The 16,778-nt window shown below is 49.8% G+C and overlaps 1 protein-coding gene across 8 annotated transcripts in view; it reads right to left on the bottom strand.

Annotated features, from left to right (window-relative positions):
* Positions 1–16,778, bottom strand: part of pdlim5a (PDZ and LIM domain 5a) — a 292,715-nt gene that overhangs the window by 28,017 nt on the left and 247,920 nt on the right. For all 8 annotated transcript variants that reach the window (XM_038792764.1, XM_038792763.1, XM_038792761.1 and 5 more), the window contains one exon: positions 9,528–9,729. In XM_038792764.1, coding sequence (XP_038648692.1) covers positions 9,528–9,729 — 202 coding nt within the window. The remainder of the gene's footprint in view (positions 1–9,527; positions 9,730–16,778) is intronic.

Below are 16,778 nucleotides of genomic sequence, written 5' to 3'. Positions count from 1 at the left end.
CCCTGGAACTCCCTCCCTAACAGCACAATGGGTGTACCTACACCTCAAGGACTGCAACGGCACGGTAGCATAGTGGTTAGCACTGCTTGCACGATTCCCACCCCCACCAAATCTCCGGCGCCTGTCGGAGAATTCAGTAGCCGGCGGGGGCGGGATTCACGCCGCCCCCCCCGGCGATTCTCCGACCTGACCGGGGGGCCGGAGAATCCCACCCACCATGTCTTTTCATTTTACACCAGTTTTGTAAAAGCCAAGTTGTACAAAAATAATTGACTCAGAGTAAATGACACTGTCATGTTAAAATGCGGTGGAGGGAGGGGGCGGGATTGCTGGGCTGGACTGTTTAGATTAGGGGCAATGGGCCGACAATAGACTGGAACTCCCTCACTAACAGCACAATGGGTGTACCTACACCTCAAGGACTGCAACGGCACGGTAGCATAGTGGTTAGCACTGTTGCTTCACAGTGCTAAGGTCCCTGGTTCGATTCCCGACTTGGGTCACTGTGTGCGAAGTCTGCACGTTCTCTCCGTGTCTGCGTGAGTTTCATCCGGGTGCTCCGGTTTCCTCCCACAAGTCTCGAAAGACGTGCTGTTAGGTGAATTCTCCCTCGGTGTACACGAACAGGCACCGGAATGTGGCGACTAGGAGCTTTTCACAGTAACTTCATTGCAGTGTTAACGTAAGCCTACTTGTGACAATAAAGATTATTTTTTTTTTAAATTAGAAGGCAGCTCACCTTCTGAAGGGCAATTAGGGAAAGGCAAGAAATGCTGGACTAACCAGCGACACCCACATCCCCTAAATGAATTAAAAAAGGAGAATTTATTTCAGCCAAATGGTGGGGAGGAGGGTCATGAGCTCACTGTCAGAAGAGGTGATCGAGCCAGAAACACTCGTTACATTTAAAAAATATTGATAAATGCGCCTGAAGTGCCATAACTTGCAGACCAAAACTTGAAAAGAGCGATTAGGTTGGAGCGTGCATTCTGAGCATAACCAGCTATGCCTCCATGATAAATTTTACTCTCAGGAATTAAAGTGGGCCATTCGGCCCTTCGAGCCCATTATGCTATTCAATGCAGATCAATGACGAGCAATGAACACAGTTGGCAGTGGCTAGCACTGCTGCCCCACTGCGCCAGGGACCCAGGTTCAAATCCAGTCTCGGGTCACTCTCTGCGTGGAGTTTGCACTTTCTCCCCGTGTCTGCGTGGGTTTCCTCCGGGTGCTCAGGTTTCATCCCACAGTGCAAAGATGTGCGGATTAGGTGGATTGGCCATGATAAATTGCCCCTCCCCTCAGTGTCAAAAAGATTAGGTGGGATTACTGGGTTCTGGGGATAGGGTGGAGGTATCGGCTTGAGTAGGGTGTTCTCTCCAAGGGCCGATGCAGATGCGATGGGCCGAATGGTCTCTTTTTGCATTGTAGGGATTCTATCTACCTTAGTTCCTAAACCCTCAATGCTCATGCCTAACAGAAATTTATGAATTTAAGAACTTAAGTTTCGGAATTCACGGCAAAACTGCATGATAAGGGTGGCAAGGTGGCCCAGTGGTTAGCACTGCTGCCTCGTATTTGCGTGGGTTTCACCCCCACAACCCAAAGATGTGGGGCGGAATTCTTCGCTCCTCACGCGGCCTGGGAGAATCGCGGGAGGGCCCCCCGACAATTTTACAACCCACTGGCGCCTCCCGCGATTCTCCCCCCCCCCTCCGGCTCGGAAAAATTGGCCCTCGCCGTTTATCACGGCGAACGCCGATTCTCCAAACCCGATGGGCCAAGTGGCCGGCCCTTCACGGCTGTTTCAACACGGCAGCAACCACACCTGGTCGCTGCATTCGTGAAATGGGCGCCAGATGCCCGTTTGGGGCATCTCGGGGCCCGATTGGGACAGGAGCACCACGACTGTGCTCGGGAGGGGACACGCCCGCGATCGGTGCCCACCGATCGTCGGGCCAGCGTCCAAAACGGACTCACTCTTTCCCCTCCGCCGCCCGGCAAGATCAAGCCGCCATGTCTTGCCAGGCGGCTAAGGAGAAAGACGGCCACCGCGCATGCACGGGTTCGTGCCGTCTGCGCGATGAAGTCATCTGTGCATGCGCGGGTTGGAACCGGCAACCCGCGCATGCACGGATGACTTCACAAATGTGAAGGACGCGCGTCATTCCTGGCGCGACAAGGTCGCTGCCGAGAAAGACGGAGGCCCGCCCCTAGCCCCCCGGGTGGGGGTGAATTAGGTGCGGGGACCAGGCTCCGAGGCCGTCGTGAACCTCGGCCGAGTTTACGACGGCCTTCACGAATTCGGCCCCCTGTGGAGAATTCCGCCCGTGGATTGGCCACGCTAAATTTCCCCTTAATTGGAAAAAGAGAATTGAGTGCTCTAAATTTTTTTTAAAGAAACTGCATGGGGGGGGGGGGGGGGGGGGGGGGGGGGGGAGAGAGAGTCCCAAATTTCCACTACCTGATTTTAAGCACTTCTAGATGGCTGCCACTCTAAAGATTAACCAAAGTTAGCATCCAACATTTTGTTTTACAAGTGTAATCATTATGTCAAAATTACATTGAAAACCAGTGCATCTTCATATCACTGTACACTATTTGCAAGAAGATCCGCACTTTGGAGGGCAGAGCTGGTTTGCTATGACAATTGTGAGGGAAGGACAAGTTGAAGTAAGAGTTAGAGAATGTGCCCACGCTTGTTAAACTGTGATCACGTTCAGGAGGTAACTATCTCACACCAATGCTCAGTTCAGATATTAATTAGTCTGCACTGCTTCGACAAAGCCTCATCTGTTAATCGTTCAGCTGTACGAGTCATCTTAATCACCTCATCCATTATTCAATGGACACTCCATCGAGTGACAGAGCTGCCAGTGTTAGCATTTGATTTCTCATGGGATAGGTCAGAAAGTAGCATTACACTTACCGACAATGCAACCGTAAAGATTTCAGGAGTTTTTAAGCGGCAGAAATTTAGTTACAGGAACAAATGGGAAGCACCAAAACTCAGATTAATTTTTGACAAGGCATGATGTTGCAGCGGAGACTAAAAATAGAATACCATTTAAAGATGTGTGTGGTGTTGACACAGAAGCCACACATTAGGGGAGATGGGTCGGAGGGCGTTGAAGGATGGAGGAAGAATGGCTTGCACCCCTCCCCCGGGAAGCGAAGTCTGTGTGTGTAGCCAACTGCGCCCCCCATGTCGGCCTGCCCCGCAGCCACCACTGTGTGTGTCTGTGCTTGGGCTAAATAGGCTGCCTGTGGGATATCTACCCCCTCATTTGGGAGTCCTGCCTTCGGAAGCTGCCAGCCAATCCGATTTGGGATTCACGCCGCCCCCCGGCGATTCTACGACCCGATGGGGGGGCCGGAGAATCCCGCCCATGTCTTTTCATTTTAACACCAGTTTTGTAAAAGCCAAGTTATACAAAAATAATTGACTCTGAGAGTAAATGACACTGTCATGTTAAAATGCGGTGGAGGGGGAGCGGGATTGCTGGGCTGGACTGTATAGATTAGGGGTAATGGGCCGACAATAGACTGTGGATGTCCCCCCCCATCCTTCACTCCCCTACTCCCATACTGTGTTGCCTTACGTGTCAACATCACACACATGTTTAAACAGCATCCGTTCCCTTCCCTTGCTCAAATGGCGGGGGCTTGAAATCCAGCCCTAACCCGACACACCTCCCACCTCGCTACGAGCTCCTCCTGACCTCCTTTTGGATGCTCGCATGTCCAACAATGCCAGCTCTTATGTACGACAAATGGCCCACCTCCCATTGTGGCAACAAACCAGTTCGATGGATTCATGAGCGCAATACTGTTACTAAAGAGGAAACGCTTTCCATGCCAGGTAGGATCAATTTCCCACCTCTTCCACATCCACTGTAGTCCCATTCAGGGGAAGCTTCCGGAAACAAGAGCAGGCAACTGCTGTCGACAGATGGGCAGATTAACCAACTGGAGCAGGAATTTAATAAATGTGGAATAATAGCACGCACACCACTGGAATTCCAACTCATGTGAACACTTTTGTTTTTAAACAGAGATATAATATATAAATATATCCCTCAGAGTAATTTTTTTTTGCGTATAGGGTTGCAGGTTGGTTTACTGTGTAACTTGGCTTTTAGGAAACAGGTGAAAATGAAATGACATTTGATACACCTCTCTGCTGTCTAAAGAATAGTGGCAGTAGGGCATGAACTGTAATTACGCTGAAGCAGCCTTATTTGATCTGACTGCTCCACTTTCAGGAAGGGACTGACATGATATATTTATTAGTCCAGAGAAGAGGCAGCTTTGTTTAATTGGCAGCGTGTTGTATTAATTACACAAATCTATAATGACATAGTACTTGTAGACAGGCCTTTTTCTTCTGGTAGCAAATACCAAATGGAACTTAAAAAGTATCTATCGCTGGTGGTAACGAGGAGTTGAGGTTGGAGCATTTGTGGAATCTACATCAGGCTGTGTGAGATTTAGACGCAAGCGTGGCAATGCCTCCGTTAAAGAAGCAAAGGAAGGTTTTGTGTAAATCCATCCTTTAGATGCAACGGGAAATGGATATCGTAAATGCATCAATCATCGTTGCCAGCAATGGATTTCAATCTTAGCTTCCTGAATTGCTTCAATGAAGCTTGGCGCAGCCACGAAGACTGGAACTCATCTGTCCTTCTGGCACTTTGTATCCTCCCAAATCATAGGCATTAAGGAAGAGAAGGTGTCCATTTGGCCCATCGAGTCCGTGCTAGCTCTCTGCAGAGCAATCTAATCAGTTCCATTCCACATCACTATCCTCATATCCCTAAAGTTCATTTTCCTCAAGTGCCCACCCAATTTCCTTCCGATATCATTCACCATCTCCGTTCCTACCTCCCTCCGATGTAGCGGGTTCCCGGCTGTTACTGCTCGCTCGGGAAAAATGCTCTTCCTCACAACCCCACCACATCCCACCCCATTCCATCTCTTACCCAAATCGGTGTCCTTGTGCAATCAACTAATGGGAAGAGCTTTTCCCTCTCTACCTTATCTGAACCGGTCAGAATCTTGTCCACCTCGATCAAATCTCCCCTCAATCTTTTTGCTCCTATGGGAACCCCAGTTTCTCCAACTTGGGGCAGGACTCTCCGACCTCGCGCCATTGGCGCCGGCGTGGTTGGAGCGGCGCCGGTCGGGGGCCGCTCTACGCGGCCGGCCCACCGATTCTCCGGCCCACATGGGCGAGCTGCCGTAAGAAAAGAACCGAGTTCCGCCGGCGCCATTCTCACCTGCTCTGGTCCGGTGGGACCTCGGTGTGTAAGGGTCGGGTGGCGGCCTTTGGGGGGTGAGGGGAGGGGTCTGACCCTGGGGGGGGGGGGGGGGGGGGGGGGGGCCTCCAATGCGGCCTCTGTGGCTGGGGGCCTCCTTTCCAATGCGCCGGTCTCTGTAGTCCTGCGCCATGTTGCGTCGGGGCCGGCGCGTTGAAGGAGGCCACTGCGCAAGTCCTCTTTGGCGCCAGCGTAACTGCACATGCGCGGATCCAGCGGCGCACAGTCCGTGCCGGAATCTGCAGCTGGAGCGGCGCAAACCGTTCCAGCGCCGTGCTGGCCCCCTGGAGGCGCCAGAATTAGTCGTGGGAGCGGCTCATTCACGCCGTCGTAAAACGCGACGGCGTGTATGACGGCGTGGATACTGCCGCGGGATTGGAGATTCCCACCCTTAATCTTCTAGCTAAAGTCCCTCACCCCTAGACAAGGGCCCTCACATCCTTCCTAAAGTCCACATGTTTTGGGCCAGTCCGAAGCTGGAGGGATTCTGGCGGGGGTTTGCTGACGTGATGTCTGAGATGTTGAGGCCCTTGGGCCCATCGCATCTGAGCCAGTCAAAAACAACCACTTCACTATTCTAATCCCATTTTCCAGCACTTCGCCCATGGCCTGAGAATCTCTACAGTACAGAAGGGGGCCACTCGGCCCGTCGGTCTGCACCAATCCTCTTAAAGAGGATCCTACCCAGGGAGCATCCTACCTGGGTCCACACATTCACCCTATCCCTGTAACCCCACATAAGCTGCACATCTTTGGACTGTGGGGGGAAACCGGAGCACCCGGAGGAAACCCACGCAGACACGGGGAGGAAGAGCAAACTCCACACAGTCACACACTGCTACCCACTGTAAACATCCCAGTCTATCCAATCTCTCTTCATAGCTAAAACTCTCCAGCCCAGGTAACATTCTGGTAAATCTCCTCTGCACCCTTTCCAGTGCTATCACATCCCTCCTATAATGTAGATTCCAGAACTGTGCACAATACTCTAGCAGTGGCTGAACCAAAGTTTTATACAGTTCCAGCTCCCTGCTCTTAAACTCTGTGCCTCGGCTAATAAAGGCAGTATATACCATATGCCTTCTGCACCACTGTATCCACCGGCCCTGCTACCTTAAGGGACCGGATTTCTTGCAGTCGAGGCTTCTCAGGGCCCTGACGTTTATCATGTATTCCCTTGCCTTGTTTGTTCTGCCCAAGTGCATCACCTCACACATATCCAGATTGAATTCCACTTGCCACTGATCAGCCTATCTGACCAGCCCGTCTATATCCTCCTGTAATCTAAGGCTATCCTCCTCACTATTTACCACCCCACCAATTTTTGTACCATCTGCGAATTTGCTGATTAACCCTCCTACATTCATGTCTAAATCATTTATATAAACCACAAACAGCAAGGGCCCCAACACTGATCCCTGTGGGACCCCACTGGACACAGGCTTCCAGTCAGAAAAACACCCCTCGGCCATCACCCTCTGCTTCCTGCCACTCAGCCAATTCCGGATCCAATTTGCCAAATTTCATTAAATCCCATGGGCTCTTACCTTCGCTATCAGCCTCCCATGTGGAACCTTATCAAAAGCCTTGCTGAAGTCCAAGTACACTGGACAAAATGCATTTCCCTCATCTACGCACCTGGTCACCTCTTTGAAAAATTCAATCAAGTTGGTCAGACATGACCTCCCCTTAGCAAAACCACGCTGACTGTTCCGGATTAATCCCAGCCTCTCCAAATGCAGATTCATTCTGTCTCTCAGAATTGCTTCCAATAGTTTCCCCAGCAGAGGTTAGACTGACTGGCCTGTAGTTTCCTGGTTTATCCCTTCCTTCCTTCTTGAATAATGGTACCACATTGGCTATCCTCCAGACCTCTGGCACCTCTCCTGTGGCCAGAGAGGAATTGAAGATTAATGCCAGCGCCTCTGCTATTTCCTCCCTTGCCTTAGCCAATAGCCTGGGATACATTGCATCTGGTGCAGGAGATTTGTCCACTTTTAAGCCTGACAGACCACTCGGAATCTCCTCTCTGTCTATGTTAATCTCTTTAATATTGTCACAGTCCTTCTCCCCGATTTCTATACCCACACCATCCGTCTCACAAGTGATCACTGTCGTTCAGAACCCTTCCAATGTACTCCGGCTCCAAGTACAAATTACCACTGTGGTCCTGAATGGGCCCTTTTCTTTCCCCAGTTATCCTTTTACCCTTAATGTACTTGTAAAACAACTTAGGATTTTCCTCTATTTTAACTGCCTTTTATGTCCCCTTTTTGTTCTTCTAAATTCCTTTTTTAAGTCCCCTCCTGCACATTCTATACACCTCCAGGGCTTCTGTTGTTTTGACCCCTTGATATCTGCCATAAGCATCCCTTTTTCTCCTTATCCAGTGCTGTATATCCCTCGATATCCAGGGTTCACTGGATTTGTTGGTCCCGCCCTTTTTTTTGATTGGAACATGCTGGCCCTGAACTCTCTCTATTTCCTTCTTGAATGCGTCCCACTGTTCTGTCTCAGATTTCCTAAAAGTGTCTGTTCCCAGTGCACTCAGGCCAAATCATATCAGACCTTGCCCCAGTTTAGACCATTACACTCAGGCCCATCCTTGTCCTTTTCCATAACAGTCTTGAATCTAACCGAGTTATGATCACTGTCTGCAAAATGCTCCCCCACTGATACTTCAACCACTTGCCTGGCTTCGGTACCTAAACTTAAGTCGAGGATCATCCCTTCTCTTGTAGGACCTTCTACGTACAGGCTTAAAAAGTTCTCCTCGATGCAATTTAAGAATTCCGCTCCCTTTAAACCTGTTACAGTCTGATTACCTCAATTAGTATTGGGAAGTTGAAATCCCCCAGTATCACTATCCTATTACTGTTACATTTCTCTGAAATTTGCCGACATATCTGCTCTTCTATTTCTCTTGGACTGTTAGGGGGCCTGTGGAATACTCCCAGCAATGTGACTGCTCCTTTCTGGTTTTTAAGTTCGACCTATATGGCTTCAGTTGAAGAGCTTTCTGAGATGTTGTCCCTCCTTACTGCTGTAATTGATTTCTTGATCAGACACCGCAATACCCCCTCCTCTTTTACCTCCTTCCCCACCTCGCCTGAGAATCCTGTATCCTGGAATACTGAGCTTCCAACCCTGCCCCTCTCTCAACCTTGTCTCAGTGACAGCATTGACATTTTTTCCCATGTTTTAACTTGTGCCCTCGATTCATCTCCCTTGTTCGTCAGACTCCTCGCATTAAAATACCATCCAATCTTGAGAAACTCTCTTGTGACTTAACTGGTCGAGACATTCTGTGCCTTCCTGACTCACTTGATGTCTCCTCTAATTTTGGCTGTGCATCTACTCCTGTTGAACCTTCTCTCAGGATCCCAGCCCCCCGCCATGTTTGTTTGAACCCTACCCAACAGCATTAGCAAACCTCCCTGCAAGGAAACAGGTCCCATTTCAGTTCAGGCGCAAACCGTCCGCCTTGTACAGGTCCCACCATCCCAGAAAACGGTCCCAATGTCCCAGCAATCTAAAGCCCTCCTTCCTGCATCATTTCTCCAACCACACATTCATCGGGACTAACCCCCTATTCCAATATTCACCAGCACGTGGCACCGGAAAGTAATCCAGAGATTACTTGGCAAACTCAGCTTGCAAATAAGCACAGAGTTCGATGATGCAATCCCTGCCATAACTCACTTTTCTACAGAAACCAACGTCGCCCATTTCCAAATCTTCTGTCCGACGTTCCTCCCAAAGAGCGCCCATTCATGATGAACTGATTAGTATATTGGTTAGGAAGTAGTCAACAATTGAGAGTGTTCGGGGAGAAGTTCACTTAGTTTAAAACCATGAAATGTTCCCCATTTATTCGCTAGCTGACAAATGCAGAGGCCATGAATATAAAATACTCACTCGCAAATCTTACATGAAATTCAGGATAAAGTCATCCAGGGAGAGGTGAGAATGTGGGATTCACTACCACATGGACTAGTTGAGGTAAATAGCAGGGAAGCATTCAAGGAAAGCTGGTTGAATACCCGGGAGAAAGGAAAAGAAGGATTTGTCGGTAGGATAAACAATGGCACAGGCCATTGGGTCAAATGGCCTCTTTCCCTGATATGGACTCAACGTAACTACTATTTTGCTTTTTTTTAATACAATTCTCAATTTCATGAAGAGTCGGTTTCTTGGCTTGCCTCGTACCTGATGATGGAGTTGCAGTGAGCACACATCGGAGTTCTGTTGCCAGCCGGGATATGCTCAGCCATCTGAACCAGTGTATTGTCCTCTTCCTGCTCCGGTTTGCTCATTGTGGTGCTGGACACCTTTGGGTTAGACACCCACCCTGGCTGACTGGCTGGAGAGACATGTGCAGTCGGCAGTGCGGACTTGGGGAAACTGTTTGCTGCAGATTAATGCAAACACAAAATTATTCCTTTCAGGGGAAAAAAAACCCAGCTTCATTCAAATCAGAGTTATTAAATAAGATGCAAATTAGAAAGCCTGCAGTTCAGTTAATTTACCTGTAGTGCCAAGATCGAAATGCTGCGTCAAGTTTGAATGAAATATTATGTGGAGCCTAATTTATTATTTAAAATGATATTCTGTTCGCCACCAGGACTGTGTTTGTGTGTGTGTGTGTGGGGGCTGGTTTAGCTCATTTGCGTAGACAGCTGGTTCGTGATGCAGAGCGAATTCCCGCACCGACTGAGGTTATTCATGAAGGCCCCGCCTTCTCAACCTTGCCCCTCGCCTGAGCTGTGGTGATCCCCAGGTTAAACCACCACCAGTCAGCTCTCCCCCTCAAAGGGGAAAGCAGCCGATGGTCATCTGGGACTGTGGCAACTTTACCTTTATATGTGTGTCTGTGTGTGTGTGTGTGTGTGTGTGTGCGCGTGTGCATGTGCGCATGTACGTATGTGGAGGGGGAAAGAGGAGGTGCGACGGATGGTCGTGATGAGGGCTAGGGGGCCGAATTTTTTAAAAACAAAATAACTGGGGCAAAGTTCGAGGGGATGGAGTTAGGGGGCTGGATTCCCCGCTCCCCGAAATCGCGATGGGGCGGAGAATCCGTTTTGGTGTCAAAATTGGGAGTGGCGCCGGTTTTTGAATTCTCCGCCCTTTGAAAAGCGGCGTAGAAGTGCACCGCGCTGATTATCCATGGCCTCAGGTTATTATCTGAGGCCCGCCCCACGATGCTCTGTCCCCGACCGGCCGAGTTCCCGACGGCGTGGGTTACGTGCGCTCACAACTTTCGTCAACTCGCCGTGGCGGCTGCGGGCTCAGTCCGGGATCGCCATAGTCGTGGGAGGGCCGATCTGCGGGCAGGGGGGCTTCATTTGGGGCTGGGGGCACTGTGGGTGGGCGATCCGGGACGCGCAAGCGGCCGATGCGGGGCACTACTTTGCCAGCTGCGAGCTCTAGGATGTCCTTTGATCAGAGATTGGCCTGAAAGGGTCTATTATCTTTTGAATTCTGAAGAATAAGAGGTGATCTCACGGAAATGAATAAAAATAGTTATCAGAACATAAACAAAACAAAAGCTGGAAATACTCAGCAGGTCAAACAGCATCTGAGGAGAGAGGAACAGAGTTAACGTTTCAGGTCGTTTGTCATCTCTAAAGCCTTTGCATTGGACACAATACTCCAGTTGAGACCAAACCAGGTTCGTCATAGAGGGGAAAGTGGAACGAGAACACGTTGTTAGATGACCAAACACCAAACGGAAAGCTTGGCCATTAGAAAATAGTACCTTTCAGTCAATGAGGTTTGGGGTTGGGAGTGGCGATTGGAAGAGTCACAATTGGCTGGGACTTGTATCCCAAACCAAGCCTGCCCTCAAAGAAGGTGCAGCAGAAACATCATTGGTGTTCACACAGTTCATCTGTGACTATCCCACTACCACATATAAAAACATACAGAAAATCGACACAGGAGGAGGCCCGTCAGCCCTTCGAGCCTGCTCCGCCATTCATTGTGATCATGGCTGTTCATCCAACTCAGTAACCTGATCCATCCTTCCCCCCCATTTCCTTTTCTCCCCAAGACTATATCGAACTCCCTGAACACATACAATGCTTTGGACTCAGCTGCTTTCGGTGGTCGCAAATTCTACAGTCTGACCACTCTCTGGGTGAAGAAATTTCTCCTCATCTCAGTCCTAAATGGTCTACCCCGTATCCTCAGACTGTCCCACCTATCCGAAACAAGAAGGCAGGGCAAGGACAGAGCTCAGAGCTGAGGAAGACAAGAGGGAGCAATAGACAGATCATCGAAAACAAAAAAGCAGCCACTTGAACTCATGGCAGGCAGGTTTTTAGATAAACGACTTCAGAAGTATAAAAAAAATACCCTCAAAATAGTCAAAACTGCCTGCAATCCCTTTCCACACCTGTCAAATCTGACAGCTCCATGTAAAAATCTATATTGCATTGGGGTTTAATATGACTGAAACTGGGACAACAGCAGTTTCTTTGTGTACCAAGTTAGTCAGACCACCGCCTAACCAAATACTTCGTCACCACCAGTTAATTTCCTCCCACTTGCCAATTTTAGACTTTCCAGCGATGAAACATTTTGATTTAGGTTTAGATTCACATCAAAAAGAAAAAAAAAGTAAAAATACTTTTAGCCGTACTCCGATCAAAGGAACTTTGGAAAGGAACTTAAAAAGTGCCCTTGTCCTCAGGCGATTCTGACTCTGGAGTTTTGACCTAGTTTTCAGTAGAGCGCTTGGCATCTCTGGGCCCCCCATGTCCAAACAAAATGCAATTGTCAGGATGGTTAAGGAACCTGCAAATCATCATTTTTTTTTTTTAATGTGCCAGGTCCGCAGTCTATCACAACCAGAATTGTTTTGTAGGAAGTATGGCAGCCAATTTGTGCACAGTGATGTCATGAAAAGAGCATCGAAATAAGCGGTCAGTTAATCTATTTTGGATTTCTTTAAAAATTAATTTCCGGGATGTGGGCGTCGCTGGCTAGGCCAGCATTTATTGCCCATCCCTAGATGCCCTTCAGAAGGTGGTGGTGAGCTGCCTTCTTGAACCGTTGCAGTCTCTGAGGTGTAGGTACACCCACTGTGCTGTTAGGGAAGAATTTCCAGGATTTTGCCCCAGCGACCAAGTGAGGGTGGTGAGTGACTTGGAGGGGAACCTCCAGGTGGTGGGGTTCCCAGGTATCTGCTGCTCTTGGCCTTCTAGATGGTAGCAGTTGTGGGTTGGAAGGTTCTACCAAAGGAAACTTGGTGAGTTGCTGGAGTGCATCTTGTAGATAGTCCACACGGCTGCCACTGTTCGTTGGTGGTGGTGAGTTTGAATGTTTGTGGAAGGAGGAACAATCCACCGGGCTGCTTTGTCCTGGATGGTGTTGAGCTTCTTTAGTGTTGTTGGAGCTGCACTCATCCAGGCAAGTGGCGAGTATTCCATTACACTCCTGACTTGTGCCTTGCAGATGGTGGACAGGCTTTGGGGGGGGTCATGAGGTGAATTAGGCTCCATATAATATTTCATTCAAACTTGACGCAGCATTTTGCCTCAGGATTCCTAGCCTTTGACCTGCCCTGGTAGCCACAGTATTAATATGGCTAGTCCAGTCCAGTTTCTGTTCAATGTTAACCCCCAGGATGTTGATTCATAGAATTTACAGTGCAGAAGGAGGCAATTCGACCCATCGAGTCTGCACCGGCCCTTCGAAAGAGCACCCTATCCAAGCCTCACATCCACCCTATCCCAGTAACCCACAAACCCCACCCAATCTTTTAGACATTAAAGGGGCAATTTATCATGGCCAATCCACCTAACCTGCACAGCTTTGGACTGTGATAGGAAACCAGAGTACCCGGAAGAAACCCACGCAGACATGGGGAGAACGTGCAGACTCCACACAGGCAGCCATCTAAGAATTGAACCTGGGACACTGGAGTTATGAGGCAGCAGTGCTAACCATTGTGCCACCGTTCTGCCCTTGTGGGGTATTCAGCGATGGTAATGCCATTGAATGTCAAGGGGCGATGGTATGATCCTCTCTTGCAAGGGGCTGGTTTAGCTCACTGGGCTAAATCGCTGGCTTTTAAAACAGACCAAGCAGGCCAGTAGCACGGTTCGATACCCGTACCAGCCTCCCTGAACAGGCGCCGGAATGTGGCGACTAGGGGCTTTTCACAGTAACTTCATTGAAGCCTACTCGTGACAATAAGCGATTTTCATTTCATTTTCATTTCAAGAGATTATCATTGCCGGGCACTTGTGTGGCGCAAATGTATTTCGCCACTGGTTAACCCAAGCCTGGATATTGTCCAGGTCTTGCTGCATTTGGACATGGACTGCTTCACTATCTGAGGAGTCGCAAATGGTGCTGAACATTGTGTAGTTACCTGCAAGCATCTCCACTTCCGACATAATGTTGGAAGGGAGATCTAGCGGTGGCTTAGTGACGCAGTTGTTAGCACTGCTGCCTACGGCGCTGAGGACCCAGGTTCGATCCCGGTCCCGGGTCACTGTCCATGTGGAGTTTATACATTCTCCCCGTGTCTGCGTGGATTTCACCCCAACAATCGAAAAGTGTGCAGGGTAGGTGGATTAGCCATGCTAAATTGCCCCTTAATTGCAAAACAAATTGGGTACTCCAAATTCATTAAAAACAAATTATGGAAAGGATGTGATTGATTTTTAAAAAAATTTAGCATGCCCAATTCATTTTTTCCAATTAGGGGGCAATTTAGCGTGCCCAATCCATCTACACTGCACATCTTTGGGTTGTGGGGGCAAAACCCATGCAAATACGGGGAGAATGTGTAAATTCCATAAGGACAGTGACCCAGGACAGGGATCGAACCTGGGACCTCGGCGCCGCGAGGCAGCGGGGCTAACCCACTGTGCCACCGTGCTGCCCTGAAGGGAGGTCACTGATGAAGCAGCTAAAGGTGGTTGAGTCTATGACACTGCCGTGAGGAACTCCTGCAGCGGTGTCCTGGAGCTGAGGTGATTAACCTCCAACCACCACAACCATTTTGCTTTGTGGCAGGTATGACTCCAACCAGCGGAGAGTTTCCCCCCTGATTCCCATTGACTCCAGTTTAGCTAGGGCTCCTAGCCATACTCGGTCAGATGTTGCCCTGATGTCAAGGGCAGTCACTCTCACCTCACCTCTGACATTCAGCTGTTTTGTGTTGAGGGATTAACATTGGCTATGATTGGGAGGGGAGGGGAGGGGAGGGGGAGGGGAGGGGAGGGGAGGGGGGGGGGGTGGGGGAAGAGAGGAATAGCCCTCTTCTCTTCAAAAAAGTAAGAAGTCCAACGTGTTTGTTTCAAACACTAGCTTTCAGAGCACTGCTCCTTCCACAAGTGAATGGCCAATTCAGCTGAGGAAGGAGCAGTGCTCTGAAAGCTCGTGTTTGAAACGAACAACGGACTTTAACCTGGTGTTGTACGACTTCTGACTGTGCTCACCCCAGTCCAACGCCGGCATCTCCACATCATGGCTTCAAAAAAGTCCCAATGGAACAGCAGCTGGGGGTGGGGCCCCGGTTCAACACCTCACCATCCGAAAGACGGCACCTCTGACAGTGCAGCACTCCCTCGCTACATCACTCAGGAGTCGTAGGTAACCTGCCCCCGTCTCTGGGATGGGGTCTGAATCCACACCCTTCTGACTCTGAGGCAAGTGCTGCTCCTGACTGCGCAAAGCTGACTCAGAACGGGGGAAATGTGAGCAGGTGACGCAGTGAACTCTGGGTCACGATCATTAATCCCTCACTCTGTAAAACAGCAACTCGTCCCTCGTGAGGCAAAATGCCCCCAAATTCTCAGATTAAAAAGTGAAAGCAGGAGAGCCTCAGGCAGATGATCAAAAGCTTAGCTGAAGAGGTTTGTTTTAAAGACAGGGTGAGAGAGTGGTGGGTGGATGGGTGGGAGAGAAAAAGAGGTGGGGGGGGGGGGGGATTTCCACATCGTAATGCCTGGACGACGGGAGGCACGGTCCACAATATTTCGCAAAGGGAGTGCACAGTGTTGGGGAAAATGCAGAGTTCTTGGCGGGATGAAGGGCTGGAAGAGTTTATGGAGAGAGAGCTCAGTTGGCTGGACCTCTTACCCTTACGCTGAGGTTATTCATGAAGGCCCCGCCTTCTCAACCTTGCCCCTCGCCTGAGGTGTGGTGACCCTCAGGTTAAATCACCAAATGTCAGCTCTCCCCCTCAAAGGGGAAAGTAGCCTATGGTCACCTGGGACTTTGGTGCCTTTTACATTAACACTTCCGCACTCCCAACGTGCGTACATAGAACATAGAACAATACAGCACGTACTGGTCTTTTGTTCATTCCCCCTGGATTGAAATCCTGGAACTGTCAATCTCACAGCACTGTGGGAGTTCACTACACTGACCACAATCCTTCACCATGGCAACTTGTCATCACTGTCTCGAAGACAACGAGTGATGGACATCAAGTACTGGCCACGCCAGCGATGTCAGCGTCTCGTGAATGAATACATTCACATTTATTTTGGAAAGGGCTCCGTTCTGTGCCTCCACAAACCAGGCTTAAATTGAAACCGTCTGTCAGAAAAATCATAGCAGCAAAGCCACATCCAACTAATCTATTCAACAGCTGGGATCCTATTGCATGACCGGCGAGAGTAGATTGGCCAACCTCGGTCAGTCCACAGGACAGTTACACAGGTTTGAGCTGGAGTCCCTGAAACTAATCGGAAGCTTTAGCACCAAGACAAAGTGAAGAATATTTTATGATTGTTTAAGAAACAGATATTTATCGTTTTGCTACTGTGTGGCCCCATCTATCCCCACTCTCCCAACGACAAGCGCAAAATTGAAGGGGAAATCGGACAGTATGGAGTTTGAGCACATCTTTGATTCGAGGCAAGGCAGTCACTCTCAACAGGGGCATAGGGGGAGCAAGACAGAGAGGGGGGAGCAAGACAGAGAGAGAGGGAGCGACAGACAGAGAGAGGGGGAGCAAGACAGAGAGAGGGGGAGCAAGACAGAGAGAGGGGGAGCAAGACAGAGAGAGGGGGAGCAAGACAGAGAGAGGGGGAGCAAGACAGAGAGAGGGGGAGCAAGACAGAGAGAGGGGGAGCAAGACAGAGAGAGGGGGAGCAAGACAGAGAGAGGGGGAGCAAGACAGAGAGAGAGGGAGCGACAGACAGACACATTGACAGGCAGAGGGAGAGGCGGAAAGGGAGCGGCGCAGAGGGAGAGAGAGAGACAGAGCAAATGAAAGAGACCCGCGTTGGGCACGTTTAGCCGGGTGTTTCCCGGTGTTGGCATTGCCGAGAACGACCCAGCTATCCGACGGGACTCTGCTTCATTTATGGGTCTCTGCGAGGAACACTCCACGGAGGATGCCGCTTCCTCCACTCCACTCGCCAGTGCAGGAAGAGATGAGGGTGCCATTTAAAAATGACTGCCTACCTCTCGACCCTCCATCACAGCCTCCGG

The sequence above is a fragment of the Scyliorhinus canicula genome, chromosome 3 (assembly GCF_902713615.1).
Source record: "Scyliorhinus canicula chromosome 3, sScyCan1.1, whole genome shotgun sequence".
In the NCBI taxonomy this organism is placed as follows: Eukaryota; Metazoa; Chordata; class Chondrichthyes; order Carcharhiniformes; family Scyliorhinidae; genus Scyliorhinus; species Scyliorhinus canicula.
This window is presented reverse-complemented; position numbering and strand designations above follow the sequence as displayed.